Below are 18,304 nucleotides of genomic sequence, written 5' to 3'. Positions count from 1 at the left end.
TTCTTGCAATTTTCACTTAAATCTAGTTAAATACAGAGTTAAATATAGAGTTAATTGTTGCTAGAATTGTTGTGTCCATATAAAAATGTAAAATGGCGGCTATTGGTGTTTGAGGCTACTTCTTTGAAGCTTGCTTTGAAGTCTCTCGCTGTTAATTTACATCTGGTAATACGAAGGCCTATATACGTGACAGACATGACAACTAGCATGACAATTATGGTGAAAATGCTTGCACGTGTTAGTACTTATATTTAAAAAGGTTTTGCTAGATAATTTTAAATAAATAGAATTTAGCTTGGAATTTTGCTAGGAATTTTGTTTGTATGCCTGTAGCCTGATTTTGTATTTTAAATGGCTACCCAACGAACAAATATGTAACGTTTTTAGGACATTTTAACGTTAAAAAATGTAACGCTTTAACCCATTTTTGTGGCAATTTTCGTGTCAAATGGAAGGTAGAATATAGGCATAATGTGAACCACTTTTTCAGCTTTTTCGTGTTGCGATACACAACAACATCTTCTGTGTGCTTCGATTGTTTCTCTTTTTGTTATTATATTCTAAGAAACTGTAGCGGCAATACAATGTAAACAAATGTAAATAACATAAACTCGTTGAGTTCATAATATCGTATTCATACGATTGATTTTAAGCAAATGAAATTTGAAAAACAAACCGGAAAAAAAAGAGGATGAAAATACAAATCTTACTCTCTTCTCTCTGTGTGTGTTTCGATTGTGCATGAATAAAAAAAAACATTGCGTAGGAATTTCAAGTGACTGTGAAATACATTTATAAATGTACCTTTTTTTAGATTTGTTTGATTTGATTTTAGTTTCAGAAACATTTTTTTATTTTTTTTATTTTTTTTATTTCATAATTCAAATTCGAATTTCGAATTCGAAACATGTTTGAATGTGTACGACATTTGACAGTTGGTAGCTGTGTGTATTGGTGTGTATCATATCGAAGCCGATTTTTCTGATTACATTCAAAATGTGCTTCGTAAACATTGCATCGTATCAATTAATTTCTTTGAACTAAATAGGGATTTTTTCGCATCAAAATATTTTGAAGTTATTGTTAAGAATAAGGTAAGTAATTATGGTTAAGTTGCCATTGTGTTGAAAAAAAAAAAAACAAAATTCAGTGATTAATAAATGGAATTCTTGTACATGAGATTCATTTTTTGTTTATCGTCATTTTAGCAACGGTTTGGTGTGTTTGGAACGTAACTGTAGAAGTCACTCGATGTCAAATGGAAAGATTCACAGTCCGTTTTGTGACAGTCTTTGTTTTCATTTCAAAATAAAAAAAAAAACATTTTCATCGTTTTAATCAGGACACAGCGTTCTATAGTATAAGAAGTTATTCATTTGAATTGTGATATGAGTGTGTTCTCATTTTTTGTTTGTAACAAATTGTGCTTTGCTTGTAAAAGGAATTCTTGAGAATTATGTGTGAGTGTTTATATTAGAGTATGAAACATTTTGTTTGTCGTCATTTTTGGCTAACATTTGTTCCAATGATTTTGTTTGTTCGATGTTAAACGGATAAATTCACTGTTGGTTTTGAGATTGTCTCTGTTGTTATTTCAAAATAAGAAAGCATTCATAAAATTGACGGTGAATATTCCAACAAAATTTTCATCTGCGGAATATTGGAAAACATTTCATCATTTGAATCAGAATACAGAGTGACATCGTTGAGGTAAGAAGTGATTAATTTGAATTGTGATATAAGTGATTGTCATTTAAATTGTGATCTCATTTTATTCGTAATCTATGCTTTTTTTGTTGCATTTTTTTTCTAAATTTGTGTCTATTTTTTATTTTCGAATAATTTGATCAGTTTTTTGAGAATGAACAGAAAAAGACATGGATGACGACGAGCTCGATGATAATCAACCAGAAGAAAGCAAATACGTTGTAATAAAATGTGGACTTCAAACAATCCTGCGACAACAACATGAACGGATTGAAAGAGTTGGAGAAGTTGTGACCAAAATGCTATTCGAGCGCAGTGTTCAAATGACAGAAGTGGCAGCATTGGCATCACTTTCTATTCTTTTTATTTTGAATGAAGCACTTGATAATGACGATCGTGCATTTTTTTTGAAACCACATCCAAGCCTGTTCATTGCCGATTGTTTCAGAGCGGTATTAAACCAACACGTTAACAATATCAATAGTCAATATCGGATATTGCCCGAGTTTCGTTTCATGGTAGAAAGAAACAGTGAAGAACAGTTCCGATGGCCAGATGATGAAAAGTTGGGAAATGGTTTGAGATATTTTTATAAACAATATATCACAAACATTCAAACCAATACCAACACATGGTGTGAAAAACGACTTGAGAATTTTTTTCGAATGCGTTGTTGGTATCGCAATCGATTCCACAATGGCTCAAGATTTGATAACATCGACATCAGAAATGCCAAAGAGTTTTCATATCGATTTAAGAATTTAACAAATGGTAATAATGGTAATAATGTGGATCCACAACGCGTTGAAAAATTCAATATTTTAATGAGAGATTTGACTGAAATTGGATGGTCGGGAACAGTGAGTATGAAATTTTTCGCAAAATATCGTTGGTTTGAATCACTGTGGTTGTTCGGTCAAATGCAACGGCAAATAGAAGTGTATCACAGTCATGCCGAACAATGGTATACCATTCATGAAATGTTTCGCAACAATCCGAACTTTCAAGAGCCAACAATCAATCGACCACCAAAAATAAGCAGTTTTGCTCTTATACCATTATGCGACTACCATTTGAAAAACGTGCGATTGGACATTAAGGACTTGTATTATAAAATTGTAAACGAGCTTGATTTGGTGCCTTCTTTTCTCAATACGCGGACCAACCGGATGAATAAGAGAAATTTAAAGTACTACACCCAAACTGATCGATCAGGTCTATGGAATATGTTGTTCGATGTCGGTGAAATAAATAAATTGGGCAAATCGAAATCATTCCATCATCAGATTTTGACAGATAGTGTTTCAATATCCATAATGTACAAGAAACCACAGCGACAACAACGACCACAGCGACAACAACGACCACAGCAAACAACCCAAGCGAATCGGGGGCCGGAAAAACTCATTGGCAAGAAATACATCATTGGAATCGATCCAAATGAAAAATCGTGGTTAACCGTAGTTAACTGTAGTGCGTCGCAACATTCAAAAAACACCTGATGAGCCGGCTGTTGAGGTAACATATTTTGAAATGTAATTTGAAATGGTTTTGAATAGAAACTCATAGTTTTTTGTACCATTTTGCATTTTGAAGGAAAACATTATAATACCAAACCAGCGTTTTCATTGGGAAACTCAGCAGAAAAAACGAAACAAAGAAGCGAAAAAGTTGGCTGGATGGTTTGATATCGAAGAGAAGGAACATCTCAAAACATACCCATATCGTCCACCATCACCACGTAATTCAACATGGAAATCATACATTGAATATCGCATTAAAATGTTACGAAAAGGAATGGCAGCTTATGCGACGCGTGAATATGCACGACTGGATTTAGACCATCACATTCGCTCGACCAGAGTAAATGATCAAATCGCCGTGTGTGTGACAAACAACAAACCGTCGTTGGTTCAATTTGGTGCTTGGGCGATGAAACCCGATCGACCGTTTGGAATAAAAAAGCGTAAAAGATGTCCGGGATCGCGTAAGTTTCGTGTGAGCATTAAGAAACTTGGACATTCAGAAGTTGAAATGCAAGATGAATGGGGAACATCACAAACATGCGCGAATTGTCAGGAACGCTTTCCAAGGCACACAAAAGATGATCGATTTAAAGTGTGCTACGATTGTAGAGCGAAAAAGATTGATGGCCTGCCAGATTCAGTCGCTGGACTGCCAGATATCATTGTGTCAACGGTCAACAGACGTGTTTTGAGAAGAAAACGTGCAATTATTAAGCGACAAATTATCGATGGCAATCGTGAGGCTGTGAACGAAAAACTTCGGACTGGGCGTTTAATGTCAAAGGTTAAAGTTACCTACAAAAATTGGCCATTAAATGTTGATGATGATGATGTTGTTCCACAAACAGTTACTTGGCACCGAGATATTGTTGCAGCAAAATGCATTATGCTCAAAGGTATGAATCAATTGGAAACAGAATATTCATTACGAGTATTTAATGTATTTGCTTTAAATTACATAGGACTTTGCCGGATCTTTGATGTACCATTGCCAGTTTCATTGTTAAGACCGCCGGACCAAAACAACAATGTCAACTAACAAACATCATCAATTAATCATACATTCAAAAAATTACATAAAATAAAATATTTTAACTATTATAGTTAGCGTAGCTAGACATGAACAGACTATATAAAGTCTTGTGGTCTAGTTGTACAATAGTACAACATTGTACGGAGGGGGAGTGCCCGTAGGTGAGTAAAGTTTTTAATTTAAAAAAAGTATTTTATACCCAGTTCAACTGATATTAATGGTTGTCTTTCCCTTTTTCCATGTTTTCACACCTGAATGTTCCACCATGCCAAACCTATGGAAATGACTGAAACTACACACGAATCTAACCCCGAAAACGACCGTCAATATGTGCTTCATAATGGATGCATTTGCCCTATCAATTGTTTGCTGGGTATAGAACTAGCTATAGAACCACCGCTACATGGCGATTTAATTATAGAGTACTTTAAATCACCGGCATTAATTGAAACATTAAAACAAGTGCTACAGTGGATCAATTATTTTTGCAAAAAGGTAATTACTAGGGTAATTAATACCTAGTAAAATATAGTGTATAAAATAGTTTTGTTTGTCGAACCGTACAGAACCGTACACTTTCGTATATGAATGTTATAGAAGGACCACTAGAAGAACAACTACATTTTAATATAAAATTATTCCCTAGATTATTCCGGTTTTCAATACGGTTCTTACATACCAACCACATACAAAAATGTTCGGTTTCGCACGGTTCACGGTGTTGTGCATGTGCTTAAAAACCCAATTTTCCCAAAATGAATTGATTAATCACGCGTATTGTTAATTTATAGGAAATTAAATCAATTATGAACCATAATGAAGATACACTGTTAAAGGTCTTGATTGAGTTCATTCAATTTCAAGAAAGAGTATTCGGAAGAGGATCTTGTGAAAACATAATGCGATTGCCAATGAAATGTTTCTTGGACTTGAAGTCGGGCGGAGGCTTATGCCATATTTTCTACAATATATTACGCTGCTTAGATCGCTACAAACAACACGAATCAATATCTGGATCAACATTCGAATTTAATGCCGGAATGCAAGCCGAAATTTCTGAAAAATTGATTGAACAAAAGATTTTCCAGCCGCCAACACTTTACATTCGATCCGAAATAGATGATAATATGCGTAAACAAATCGATGAAAGCTTGAAAAATCTTGTGATAAACCATCAATGCGAATTAACAGAAAATGAACATTTGGCGTCACATATAATTTACAACGATATTGACTGTTCTTCCGAAGACTCTGCGACTGAAGCTATGCGAGGCCATTATTTCAAAAAGGCAAATTTATCATGTTACATTCGTATTATATGCCAGCATCATACAGAACGTGGATTGAAGTTGATATGTCCACAATGTCAGCTAGATTGTCAGTAAGTTATGATATCCTAGATGATACCATTATTTCATCTACTATTTCATTTGAATACTAGTTTGAATTATTTTAATTGATTTGTGATTTTTCTTAGAATTAAAATCAATCAAATTTATTACAGGCTATATTAAAGGACATTCCCAAATCGTTTAAGGTTCCATTAAAAGTTTGGCGTGTTTCTGCCGAATGGATACTCCATTCAAAGCAATATAACGAATGGATGGATGAAGAAGATTATGAGGTTGGTGAAAACGGAGAAAGAATTGAGCACCAACATCGATTAACGATTGAAGATTTTTCTAGAGATTTATCGAATGAACCACGCCAACACGTACAAAAACTTTTGGGTAAACGTAATATAACTGAACCTAGAACTGAAATTGAGCCGGAAAAATCAAAAAGAAAACCTACAAAGCCTGCTACAAAGATTGAATGTTCGATTTGTGGCAAAATGATAGTTGAAAAAATACTAAAAAGACATAATAACGAAATGCATTCGGAAAATGCGAAAGAATTCAAGTGTATGTTCTGTGAATACAGTACCAAGAGAGAGGATACACTTTTGTGCCATTTGAGGAAACATTTGGAAAGCAAGGATGGCAAAAGGAAACCGTTTAAAAAGAGTGAGTTCATGGCATGTCATCAACGATCACTTGAAGCATTAAAACTCAACCAGCAACAGCTAACTGAAATTGAAGAAAAGTTAAAAGAAAAAGAAAACAAGGACGATCATTTAGATATGCGACTAAAATCATTGGAAAAAGATTTGAAACAGAAAGATATTGAGTTCAACAGAGCTAATACCAGATTAAAGTTGATCGAAAGCAAACAAATTGTCGAACGTAAGCCGAAATTAAATGATATACATGGACTGTTAAAATATTTCAATTTGAATGAAAATTCCACCAAAAAGGACATCCGCAAAACAATAAATTTAAGGATATCGACTGCAAGTGCAGATTCTAAAGTCAGCGAAGAAATTTTCACTACAGCAGAAATAACACCCGATGAAAGATTAAATACTGTAAAATTTATCAACCAAGCCAGCATTGTTTTAATGAAATGGCGCAATGACAAAGACATAAAATCTAGCATAAAATGAAACCTCCGAATCTAAATAAATCATTCATCGTAGTCGATTAGATCTTGGATTAGATACATTTGCTAGTGAATTTATTAATTTATTTATTTCTGTCTTTGCAAAAAAAAATGTGTGCCTTATCACTCAGATATAATTATAATCGAATGTTGTCTAGAACTGTTGTATGACTGAATTTTCAACTGCCGAATGAACTGTACAATAAAAAAAAATCCATGAAAAAGTTGAATAATACCGTATGCTAGACCGCATACTAGACCGCATGTTAACACATATACAAAAGATTGATTTATCTAGTGATTTACTTACTTTTTATTAACAAGAAAAATAAATAAAGAAAATATATAAGGAACCAGGGCTTTAATTTACTAGTTAATTTGTATCAAAGAAAGTAAAATTTGCACCTAGATTTGTAAGAATATAAGAAAGCAAGCCGCTTGCTGCAAGCGTGATTATTTATGTTATAATAAAAGGTAGTGAAAAATGGAAAATGCAGAATTATATTGAAATGGTCATCATCTAGACTCCAAATATTTGTGAAAATTGCTAGGAAAATTGTGAAAAAAAAACTAAAGTAAAAAAGGTTAGAAAAAAGGCGTCGGTGAATTATACAAATTTTGAAACTAATTGAAAGGACTTGAAACTTATTACAAATTATTTCGTTTTTTTAATTCTTATATTTGCTGCTTTTTTAATTCGGAACTATAATGTATTTTAGTGATACAAAAACGACAGATAAATAGCTAGAAAGACAATAAGCAAACGGAGAAAGAAGATGGGCTGTTACAAGTTTCAATTATTTTCAAAATTTACATATTTCACTGCATTTTTTAGGATTTTCACAAATATGAATATTAAACTGCTGGCTTGAAAAATAAAAAACAGAAATATGCCATAAAAATGTAATTCTGTGAACATTGAATTTTCGACCATTTTGCTAGCATTTTTGTCTAGATTTTTTTCAGCATTTTTGAAGAAGAAGAAAAAATACGAGAGAAAATAATATTAAATAAACTGGTGAATACTAGAGTGAATATGACTACATTTTACTAGACATTTTATCTAGCATTTTATTTTATTATTATTTTTTTCACAAATTTCAATACAGGTTTTTAATTAATTTTCTCATTTCTGAATATTCACATGACAGTAAATACGATAATTTTTCTTGTTTTTCACTAGGTTTTTCAGTTAATGGATTTGCCATAGTTGCTATATAGCTTTGCATATTTACAGAAGATACATCGTTGTTTAAATGAAATATACGATTATCGTCGCAAGTATACCAAATACCCAGAATCTCAATTTCACCTTCATGTCTTGCGTCGTATTTGGATTTTTTAGCCGTACTTGTTCCAGCACTTAACATTGGCTTATAATACGGTGTGCGAGCATAATTCAATTTATAGTGTCTATGGATTTTTTGACTAGCTTTCTTGTTTCTGGGTTTGCCAGTTTTATTTTTTTCTACATTTTTTTCTTTACCAGCCTCCTTATTATTGATAATTGTAAACCCTGTTACAAGTCCAATTAAATGTATATTGAACAAAATTTTTCCTGAAGCCTGCTCTTTTAGCTTGTTTTTAATGATTTCTTTATTTGAATTAAAAATTGCCCACTCACCGATTTGTAATTCTCCTTTTTGTTGTAGACAAGCTTTTTCATTGTCTATTATGTTGTCAGATTTAAATCTTTTATTTAGCACGGTGTCCTTACTACTTGATGTACTGCCTTGTACTCTTTTTAACCTATCAGAACTAAGTTTCCCGTTGGATTCAGACAACATCCAAATCAACGTACTTTTTCGTATTTCTTGAACGGATCCGTCTGATTTCATCCGAGGCTGGAATAAGACCAATATTTTTCGATGGATTACTGTTTACACTAGTGTTTACATTCATATTGTTTTCGTCATCACTTAGATCACTATCTTCGTTTTCATTTGATTCAAGCAAGTTTTCATCTAGGTTTTCGCTTATATTTTCATTCGACCAACCATCTACCCAAATATTTGGTCCAGCATTATTTAAACCAATTGCTCCTGAGGTTATATCATCTAATGTTACAACAATTCCAAATTCTTTGGACTTTTTCCAAGCATCCATTCTGGCTCTTTGCATTGTTTCCATAATGTCTTCATCAGATGGTAAGTCTATCCATTGGTTTTGTCTAGGGTTTTCTTCATTTTCTTTCAATACATATGGCGATATAATTTCTTTTGATTATATTCTAGGAAATTCGATGCCACTGTCAGAGTATACAATCTTATCCATAAGTTCAACCCGTGCAATCGAGTGTAAAAATTCATGAAGTGTAAAATTGATTTTAGTGTGATTGGCTGTACTCATTGATCGCATTTGACGAAAAACAAACTCACACGGTTGACTCGCGAAATAATTTGGCATGAACATATCAGAATGGTTTTCAGAACGTAATTTCACAGCTAGCATTACCAACGAATGTGCATTTATTTCAAGGCATGCATAACAATTTGATGATATGAAATTGTTTTCCAGCGTACACATTTTTGATGATAATATCCACTTTCCCCAACATCGTACAAAGTACAAGGCGTTCCAGATTTGATAAATTCGATCGATTGCTCTTAAATTCTTACAAATATAGCTTGATGTTATTTGTTTGCAAACTTTCAAATACATGATGGTTGCTTTGGAGTCAACAATATGAGTTTCTAACGCATTGGTTACTCGTTCATCCATTAGTTTCTCTAGAGATTTAAAATTTTGACGGTCTTCAGGAAAAATAAAGAGTCTTACGGGAGTAAGACGAACTTTTCCGCACGGTGGTAGTTGCGTATTTTATTAAGAAAGTTCAAAATAATATTTTTTCGATTTTTCAAGCCTTTCAAGCGGCGTAAAGTTCGAGACCAAAAAATATGTTTCAACTTTGACAACAAAATATTCTTTAATTTAATAGCAGAAGTACCCGAGAAAAGATTTTTCACACTTTCATGATGAAACATTATACACACATACGAATATTCATTTGTTGAAAAATAATTTTCATAATAAAATTGTGTCATTTGACACAAACATTGTTCATTAAATTAAACATGAATATTCGTATGTGTAGGCTATTAGATGATTTTTTGAACAAAGAGATAACGTTTGTGCATGTGTACTTCTCCGCCGCATGTTCCCCTTCATTTCTTTTTGTATACATTGAAAGAAGCAAAGGTCTGACCAAAGTGTGAGAGAGTATTGTATACGTTCGCTACACCTTCGTCACACTCTCGCTATACTTTCAATGCAAAATAAGCATTAAGAAATAAACATGAAAATGAAGGTGTGAGCAAAGTGTAGATAAAGTGTACGGTGGTCTGGCATGTTCACGCGGGATGTTATATTTTTGTGTAAAAAATAGTCTGTGCAAAGTTTCACGTCATTAAGGTAGCATACAGGCATGGCTCCCATATAAAAATCCAAATTCTTTGTGATTTTTTTGAGGAAACTGCATCAAAAATTGATTGTATCTCAAAAATAACCTCGGATTCGGTTTTCTCGTGCCAAAAAACCCCCCAATACATATTTTTGAGTGTTTAAGTCTACATTAAGTATGACTTTTGGACGAAAATTGGACTCTTTTTCATAGGTATCACTCTAGGCATGGAATTTTTTTCCATCAACCAAAATCGCTCAAAATCTGATGATTCCTATTCCTGGGGACCCCCAATCATCCCGTGAAGTCAGATTTCAAATAACTTTTCTGGGTGGTGAGAAAATCGATGGACAAATTTTGCGTACGGCGGACAACGTACGACGTACGACGTACGACGTACGACGTACGACGTACGACGTACGACGTACGACGTGGAACAGACCCACAACAACCATGCTCAAAACGGCCTGATTCGGGTTCTCTGACCTCAGAAACGTCCAGAAAACATGTTTTTGAAGTTTCGTAATTTTTGACCAATTGCAATACTTTCCCCTTTCACACTAGGTGTGTGCGGAAAAGTAATATCACTGTAAACCAACCCATGGATTTTCTTTGGGAGCAAATTTAATAACGTTTTAACCCTTAACCGGGCAGGTCGGGCCTCTGAGGCCCGCTGGCGTATTTAAAAAAAAAAATATATATAAAATATTTTTATAATCTAATGAATTGTGTTGTAATATGTTCTTTTATCCTTCTTCTAATCGTGCATAAAACTTATTCCGACTATGGTTCCCTAGGTGGAGCCAGAGAGAGGTTTGAACAAAATATCTCAACAACCGGGCAAGTGGGGTCGCTGAGGCCCATAGTACAATACGCGTATATGTGACACACATATGTTTGTATATGTGATAAGTTTCTTTGACAGAGCACATAGCAACTGCCGGTAGACACGAAGAGTTGTTTTGTTTATGTTTTCGTTAAGAAATGAATATTTTTTGTGATTTTTCCGAAAGTTTCTTTTGAAAATGAAGTGAAAATAAATTTTCATCGTAAAGTGTTGCCAAGCAATTTTTATTTGTGTATTTTCTTGTTTGGAAGTGTGAAACTATTATTCATGTTCGCTTTCATTGGCTTGTTGTTTTTCGCAGGTGTTGATTGATCCAGCAAGAGAAATCACGAGGAGTTCTATGGGGTCTTGCGTGGAATGCCATTGTTCAAAGCCACTATGCCTTTGAAGAGATTCAAAGAGTTATTGCGATTCATTCGATTCGATGATAAAGACACAGGAAGTGCTCGTCGTCGAAACGACAAACTTGCGCTAATAAGAGATATTTTCGAATTAGTGAACCGCAATTTATCTCGCATGTATTCACCAGGTGAAAATCTCGAAAAAACAAGTCATTTATTCCAGCAGAATTTTTGCCAAACAAACAGCGGGCTGTTGTTGATAACTTATTTGGTTCTCGTCCAACGATGACACTTTTATCGCATGTTCCAAAAAAAAAAAACAAATCGATCATTTTGTTGTCAACTTTGCATCGCACCCCAACCATTGGAAATGATGGAAAAGCTGAGATCAATACGTTTTACAATGAAACAAAAGGGAGGCGTGGATGTTCTCGATCAACTCTGTCATTCGTACACGGTACAACGACGAACGAATAGATGGCCATTTGCCTACTTCATGAATTTGTTGAACGTTGCTGGCATTGCAGCATTTGTTTTATGGCGAAAATCTTGCGGTTCAAACGATGAGCCCGTAAAATATCAAAGAAAACACTTTCTCACACGATTGTCATCGGAATTAACAAATGCGCATATTTCCCGTCGATGCACCAACAATATGTCATCGTCGCATAAGCGGACGATTCGAGAAGTAATTGGAGACGAAACCAGTGAAGCAAGTGAATCAGCTGAAGCCTCAAAGAAACACCGTCGGTGTTATATGTGTCCAGCAAAAATTGACCGAAAGACTAAACAAATGTGCGAAACTTGCAACCAAAATGTATGCAATCAACACGCAGAGGCAAGTGTGAAATGCAAAAATTGTGCAAAACAACTACTGAACCTACACATTAATTCATCCGATTCGGAATAACTTTCGATTTTTTTTTCATTTTTTTCACTCAAATGTTATAAAAAACACTTCAGATTCACTTCAAATATCTCAAAAAATCATTCTATTAAGTTGAAACAATAAATTTTATAGCATAAATTCAATAAAATACACAAAAAACAAAAAAACATGTTTTGTAAAAACATTTTTGTATGAAAATTGTACGTCGGGCCTCGGAGGCCCCACCTGCCCGATAGTGTTAGGATTTTGACCCGCCCGGTCAAGGGTTAATTGATGTGTTTTCTATCCGCGAATAATAGTGCAGATTTCGCGAAGTGGGTGGCTGAAGTAATAAACGTAAAATTATTTGTTTAGTATATGTCTAGCTGCATGGTTCAATATAGTTTTCTGACATAAAGCAAAAAAAAAGTTAGTTGTTGGTGTGGCTCTTGGTCTAGAATATTTTGTATGGGATGTACTCTTAATTTTGGTTGAAATTTCTCCAAACCCTCCTAATGTTATGGACGAACCCTCCTGCTTCCATACGAAAATCCAAATTTTTTCGAAATACGTCAGACATATATTTTATAGTGTTTTGTTAGAAAATAGAATACTTTCAAATGTCGTACAAATGGGTTCATCATGAAAGCAGACTTTCATTTTTTGCTAAATATATTGCAATAAATATTTCTATAGAATAAAAATATTTGATAGCTTTGAATGTATGCGTGAGCCGAGATACGTGTGCAAGTACTTCTGCTATTAAATTAAAGAATATTTCGATCCCAAGGTTTGAACATATTTTTTGGTCTCGAACTTAACGCCGCTTGAAAGGCTTGAAAAATCGAACAAATATTATTTTGAACTAGCTTAATAGAATACGCATCTACCACCGTGCGAAAAAGTTCGTCTCACTCCTGTAAGACTCTTTATTTTTTGATTGAAATTTCTTTAAACTTGGTGTGATTATTTATATTGATAAGAAAATAATATTCACAAGTTTTCACGGCGATTTAAGTTACTGCAACCATACATAGACCATAATTTCAGTTTATTCCCAAAATTTCGATTCCATGCGGAAAAGTCAGCTTGCGAACGTAAGCCTCTTTATTTTATACAGTTTTACAATACACGTTTTATACGGTTTTTGTATTTTTCTGATAGAATACTTACAATACTTAAAATTCTAGTTTTCAGTTTTTCATTGAAACACAGCTACATTACAAGTAATGAATTTTTCCCGACGTCGGATGAAATACATTCATAAAATTGAATTTTACCCGACTCTTAAATTGAATTTTACCCGACTTGAAAATCATCGGATAAAATTCATTTTTCAGAAATGAACTTTACCCGACGCTCAAATTGACTTTTATCCGACGTCAGGTGAAATTCATATTGAAAATGAATTTTACCCGACTCGCGAATTGAATTTTATCCGACGATTTCCAGGTCGGGTAAAATTCAATTTTCAAAATGAATTTTACCCGACGCCCAAATTGACTTTTACCCGACGTCGGATGGAGTTCATTTTCACAATATGAATTTTATCCGACGTGAAAAAACAGTCGGGTAAAATTCAATTTGAGATATCGGGTAAAATAGAATCGGGTATTATTCAGTCAAAAAAATTCATACGTAATACTTTATTACATAAATTTTAATTACGTAATTAAAAGTGAGGTTATGTTACGCATATTTATTTTTGATTTAATAATCAGCGAATAATCACCGCACAAATCCCAGCAAAATTAAAAAGAAAATTAATTTCCGCTAAAAAACATTACAAATTTTTTTTATTTTTATTTTTTATTTACGAAAAGTATACTTTTTAGAGTTTTTTGTACGAATAATTCAGTCGATAAGACAGTTTGACATTAGGTTTGACAAACGAAATTTTTATTTACGCGTATTTACATTCATTTCCAGTATTGACAAGTATTTACACGTATTGACAAGTATTTACGTCTCAACAATATGACTCAATACGATCAATATTTGTAAATATCGTTCAATACGGTAAATATCGTTCAATGCGGTAAATATCGTTCAATGCGGTAAATATCGTTCAATACGGTAAATATCGTTCAATACGGTAAATAGATGTAAATACTCGTGCAATAACTCCAAATAAAAATTCAATAAATTTTTGTTCTTAGCCCCTAGGGTTGCAGTAACTTAAATTACCGTGAAAACTTGTGAATATTATTTTCTTATCAAAATCACAGCGGACGGCAGTTCGCGCGAGTGACGAAACCACATGTTGAAAAGTCGAACTCGCTATATACATAATCCATTACATAGTATTTTTTTTTACACGTAATATACGAAATCCAGACCTAGAAAGCCGTTAGCCCCGGTTGATGTATGGTTGGAAATCCCTTGGGCTATAGATCAAGAAAAAATATAAAAGTTTGAAAATCGGTCCACCTGTCTTCAAAATATGTTCCTTTCAAGAAAAGGGTCAAAATTCAGTTCTACGGCCATATATGGCACTAAATGAGGTCCCCTGAAAAATCGATATTCTGATTCTACACCACCTCAACACCTTTCCATTCCTTTCAAACGTCGAAATCGATCAATCCGTTCAAAAAATTCCGCATTTTAAAAATTTCATATGATTTTCCTATAAAAATCATTTGGTATATCTGTCTGTCTGCGATTTTGCGAACTTGTTTCTGATCTTTTTGAAAATTTATGTGCTTATTATTATGGTCACCGAAGTGCCATGACTTGACCCCCCGGACATATGCAAATCATTGGAAAGGTCTTGAAGTAGGCTATCGAATGAAGCCATTTGCGGTCCAAAAATTTCAATTCTATTGGTGAGATCTAAAAGAACGCAAGTGTGTTCGACTTTGTCGCAATAAAGGAATGTATGTTTTGCGCCAAGTAAATTTTGAAAAAAAAGAGTATGTATTTCGGCTGAATCAGTTTTTGGAAAAGGGATGCATGTTTCAGTTTTGTTGATTTGGATAAAAGAACGTAAGTGTCTTTGTTCTGGAAGTGGGCTTTGGTGGATCCTCAGGATCATCAGAACCGCTCCCAGTTCTGGAATTGTACCCTCAGGATGGGCCAGGGCATTGTCAAAACATAGTCTGGTCCATCCTGAGGATCCACCAAAACCCACTTCCAGAAGTGGGAGTGTTCTGATGATCCTGAGGATCCATCGAAGCCCAGTTCCAGAAAAATCATCGTTAAACATGCATCTCTTTTTTAACAACTGATTCAGAATCACTTACTTTCCTTTTGCAAAATTTATTTGGTGCGAAACATGCGTTCCTTTATTAGCAACTGATTAAGCCGGAAAACATACTTCCTTTTTACAATTTTTTTTTTTGGTGCAAAACATACTTTCCTTTTAGTAAGACAGAATTGGCAAAACACATACATTCCTTTTCCAAAATTTAAAGCGAAAAAAAAACAAACGTTCTTTTAGATCTCACCCATAGAATTTGGAGTGGCCAAATTGGCCAAAAACCAAAAAGTTACCATTCGGCCGGACACATAACGTCCATTACCTCGAAAACAAGCTCAAGGATTTTTTTGAAAAATTCAGCGATTTTAGGCCCAAGTCTAAGCTATTATATGCCGCATAGCTCATATCCCAGAAAATTCTTGCAGAGTATTGCTCAGCGCTGCTGCCATCCACAGCATATTAAAATATCTTGCTGAGAATGCGTCGTCCGTTTTTACATCACAGCGAAGAACAATACATGCATTGTTCTCTATACATTTGTTTGAATGTTTTGAGTCACATAATCGTGAATAGAACAATGCATGCATTCTTGTTTGCTGTGATGTATAAACTGCTACTTACATTTGCATGCGACGGACGACGCATTCTCAGCAAGATATTTTAATATGCTGTGGATGGCAGCAGCGCTGGGAAATACACTGAATTCTTGTTTACAAGATATGACCTTCGGTAGAGTGAATATGGCCAAAAATGGCCAAAAATGACAAAAAATGTTACTTTTAACATTTGGAGTAATTTATGGGCCAAAATGTACTCCAATGACTCTGTAGATATGCTCTGTGACTAGCCAAACAAAATCGAACAAAATATCGACCGTTTTGGATGGCTATTCCACCAAAAATCGGCCAACCCAAAAAACATTTGTTGTGGCAAATTCATCCATTATCGGGCATATGTTGACGGTCAATATTGGGGTCGGATTTGAGTGTAGTTTCAGTCATTTTCAACGTCGCAATGGAAAGAAAAAAGAGAAAAAATAAACTCAGTTACTAAGTATAGTATGAATCAACATCAATATACTATCGGCTCAGTTCAATAAATGATACTCACCTACGGGTTATTTTATATACCGAACTGCCCGTACTTCGGTCAAGGCCACAAAACTCAAGCCCAGCATAGTAACAAAACGTTACAATAATATTATTTAAAAAGAAATCTTAATGCTACATGTAATTAAAACTGGTCGTCATCGGAAACATCGAGAACATAAACGTAGTCCTCATCGTCACTGGAATCCTCATCGTCAGCTGCTTGATTTTGTACGGCAGCATTTTGATTCTGTGGTCTCAATAGTTGCGGATGAATTTCCAATCCCAACACCGTACAAAGACCTAAAAACAAAATCGTAAACAACAAATTGTTAGCCAAAACATTCTTAAACATTTTTAATTTCAGTGATATTTTTTCACCTTTGTACATGATGTTCTTGGCTGCAACGATATCCCGGTGCCAAACAGTTTTCAATTGAAATGGAGCTCGATCATCTTTCCAAATGCCAGTGTTTAGTTGCCAGTTTTTGAAACATACTTGAAGTTTTGACACTAAACCATCTGAATCCATTGGAATATGATCTGGGTTGGCTGCATTCAATCGATTAACAAAATCAACTGCATATTTACGCAATTGTTGGTACACTCGGTTGCTTTTCATGGTGATAATCACGTTCGGTAAATTCCATTGCGATGACTCATCTTCACTTGGAATACAATGCTGACAAACTTTGTATCGATCGCTTTTGGTTCGTCGATCGAATGGCCGGAAACATTTTGCACAAGTTTGCGATGTATTGTATTCGTCGACCAATCGTACAATACAATTTCCCAACTTCTTGAAACTGTTCAATAGTCGTCGTAATCCCGGGCATCGCAATCGCTTTTTAATACCAATTGGTGAGTTTGGAGCTATTTGAGCTGCACCAATAAAAACGAGCGCCGACTTTTTTTTCGTCAGTGATGCCGCGATTTTGTCACTGGCCCGATCAAGGGGCAAACTACTTCACTTTCGTAATTCTTATAATTCAATCTAGTACTCCGATAATTCCAAAAAATTCTATATAATTCCATACAATGCCACATAATTCCAAACAGTTTTTGAAGTATTTTAAATAGTTGTTTATTTACACAGAATTTTTGTATGAATAATATTATTTCAACGATAATATTTTTCGATATTTTTTTAATTTTCATAAATATATTTTTATGCAAGTATATACAACCGAAACCAAACTATTTTATTGGCTTCATTTACTGAACGAATCGTTTCGAAAATTGTTTGCACGATGTGTTGTACAATTTGCATAGCAGCGACGTTGTATACTCATACATTCAAAGCATCGCTCTTCACGTACACACACATTGTCGTACAAATCATTTTCGGAACGTTCCCTTCGTTTCAATCACATACAAATGAAACCAATTCAAAATAACTCTCCGAAATCTGTTTGTATGAGAAATGTCGAACCGGTATCATTGATGTGATATACAAGTATGAAAATATATTTATGAAAATATAAAATATATCGAAAAATATTATCGTTGAAATAATAATATTCATTTAAAAATTCTGTGTAAATAAACAACTATTTAAAATACTTCAAAAACTGTTTGGAATTATGTGGCATTGTATGGAATTATATAGAATTTTTTGGAATTATCGGAGTACTAGATTGAATTATGAGAATTACGAAAGTGAAGTAGTTTGCCCCTAGGGCCCGATTCTCTCCGATGTATTTATCAAGACGGAGTCGAATAAACTTTCTTGTTGTGTACACCGCCATAGCTGGTTTCATCATTTTCACATAATAAGCGATGTAACACATCCAATGTGAACGTCCTTTCGGCGA

The 18,304-nt window shown here is 34.2% G+C and overlaps 2 protein-coding genes across 2 annotated transcripts; one reads left to right on the top strand and one right to left on the bottom strand.

Annotated features, from left to right (window-relative positions):
• The first annotated feature begins 1,589 nt into the window (after window positions 1–1,589).
• On the top strand, window positions 1,590–4,636 carry LOC116348220. The gene is made up of 4 exons (XM_031779131.1): window positions 1,590–1,710; window positions 1,852–3,167; window positions 3,304–4,129; window positions 4,196–4,636. Exons 2-4 carry the CDS (start codon window positions 1,878–1,880, stop codon window positions 4,270–4,272), a joined length of 2,193 nt encoding a protein of 730 aa, XP_031634991.1. The 5' UTR covers window positions 1,590–1,710; window positions 1,852–1,877; the 3' UTR covers window positions 4,273–4,636.
• Window positions 4,637–16,514: 11,878 nt separating this feature from the next.
• Window positions 16,515–17,435, bottom strand: LOC116348235. Its single transcript, XM_031779147.1, has 2 exons — window positions 16,872–17,435; window positions 16,515–16,793 (listed from the first exon to the last, which is right to left on the bottom strand). Exons 1-2 carry the CDS (start codon window positions 17,110–17,112, stop codon window positions 16,636–16,638), a joined length of 399 nt encoding a protein of 132 aa, XP_031635007.1. The 5' UTR covers window positions 17,113–17,435; the 3' UTR covers window positions 16,515–16,635.
• Between the last annotated feature and the right edge of the window lie 869 nt (window positions 17,436–18,304).

This window comes from Contarinia nasturtii, unplaced genomic scaffold (assembly GCF_009176525.2).
Source record: "Contarinia nasturtii isolate CC-2019 unplaced genomic scaffold, AAFC_CNas_1.1 Cnas_scaffold_2367, whole genome shotgun sequence".
NCBI classification, from domain to species: Eukaryota; Metazoa; Arthropoda; class Insecta; order Diptera; family Cecidomyiidae; genus Contarinia; species Contarinia nasturtii.
This window is presented reverse-complemented; position numbering and strand designations above follow the sequence as displayed.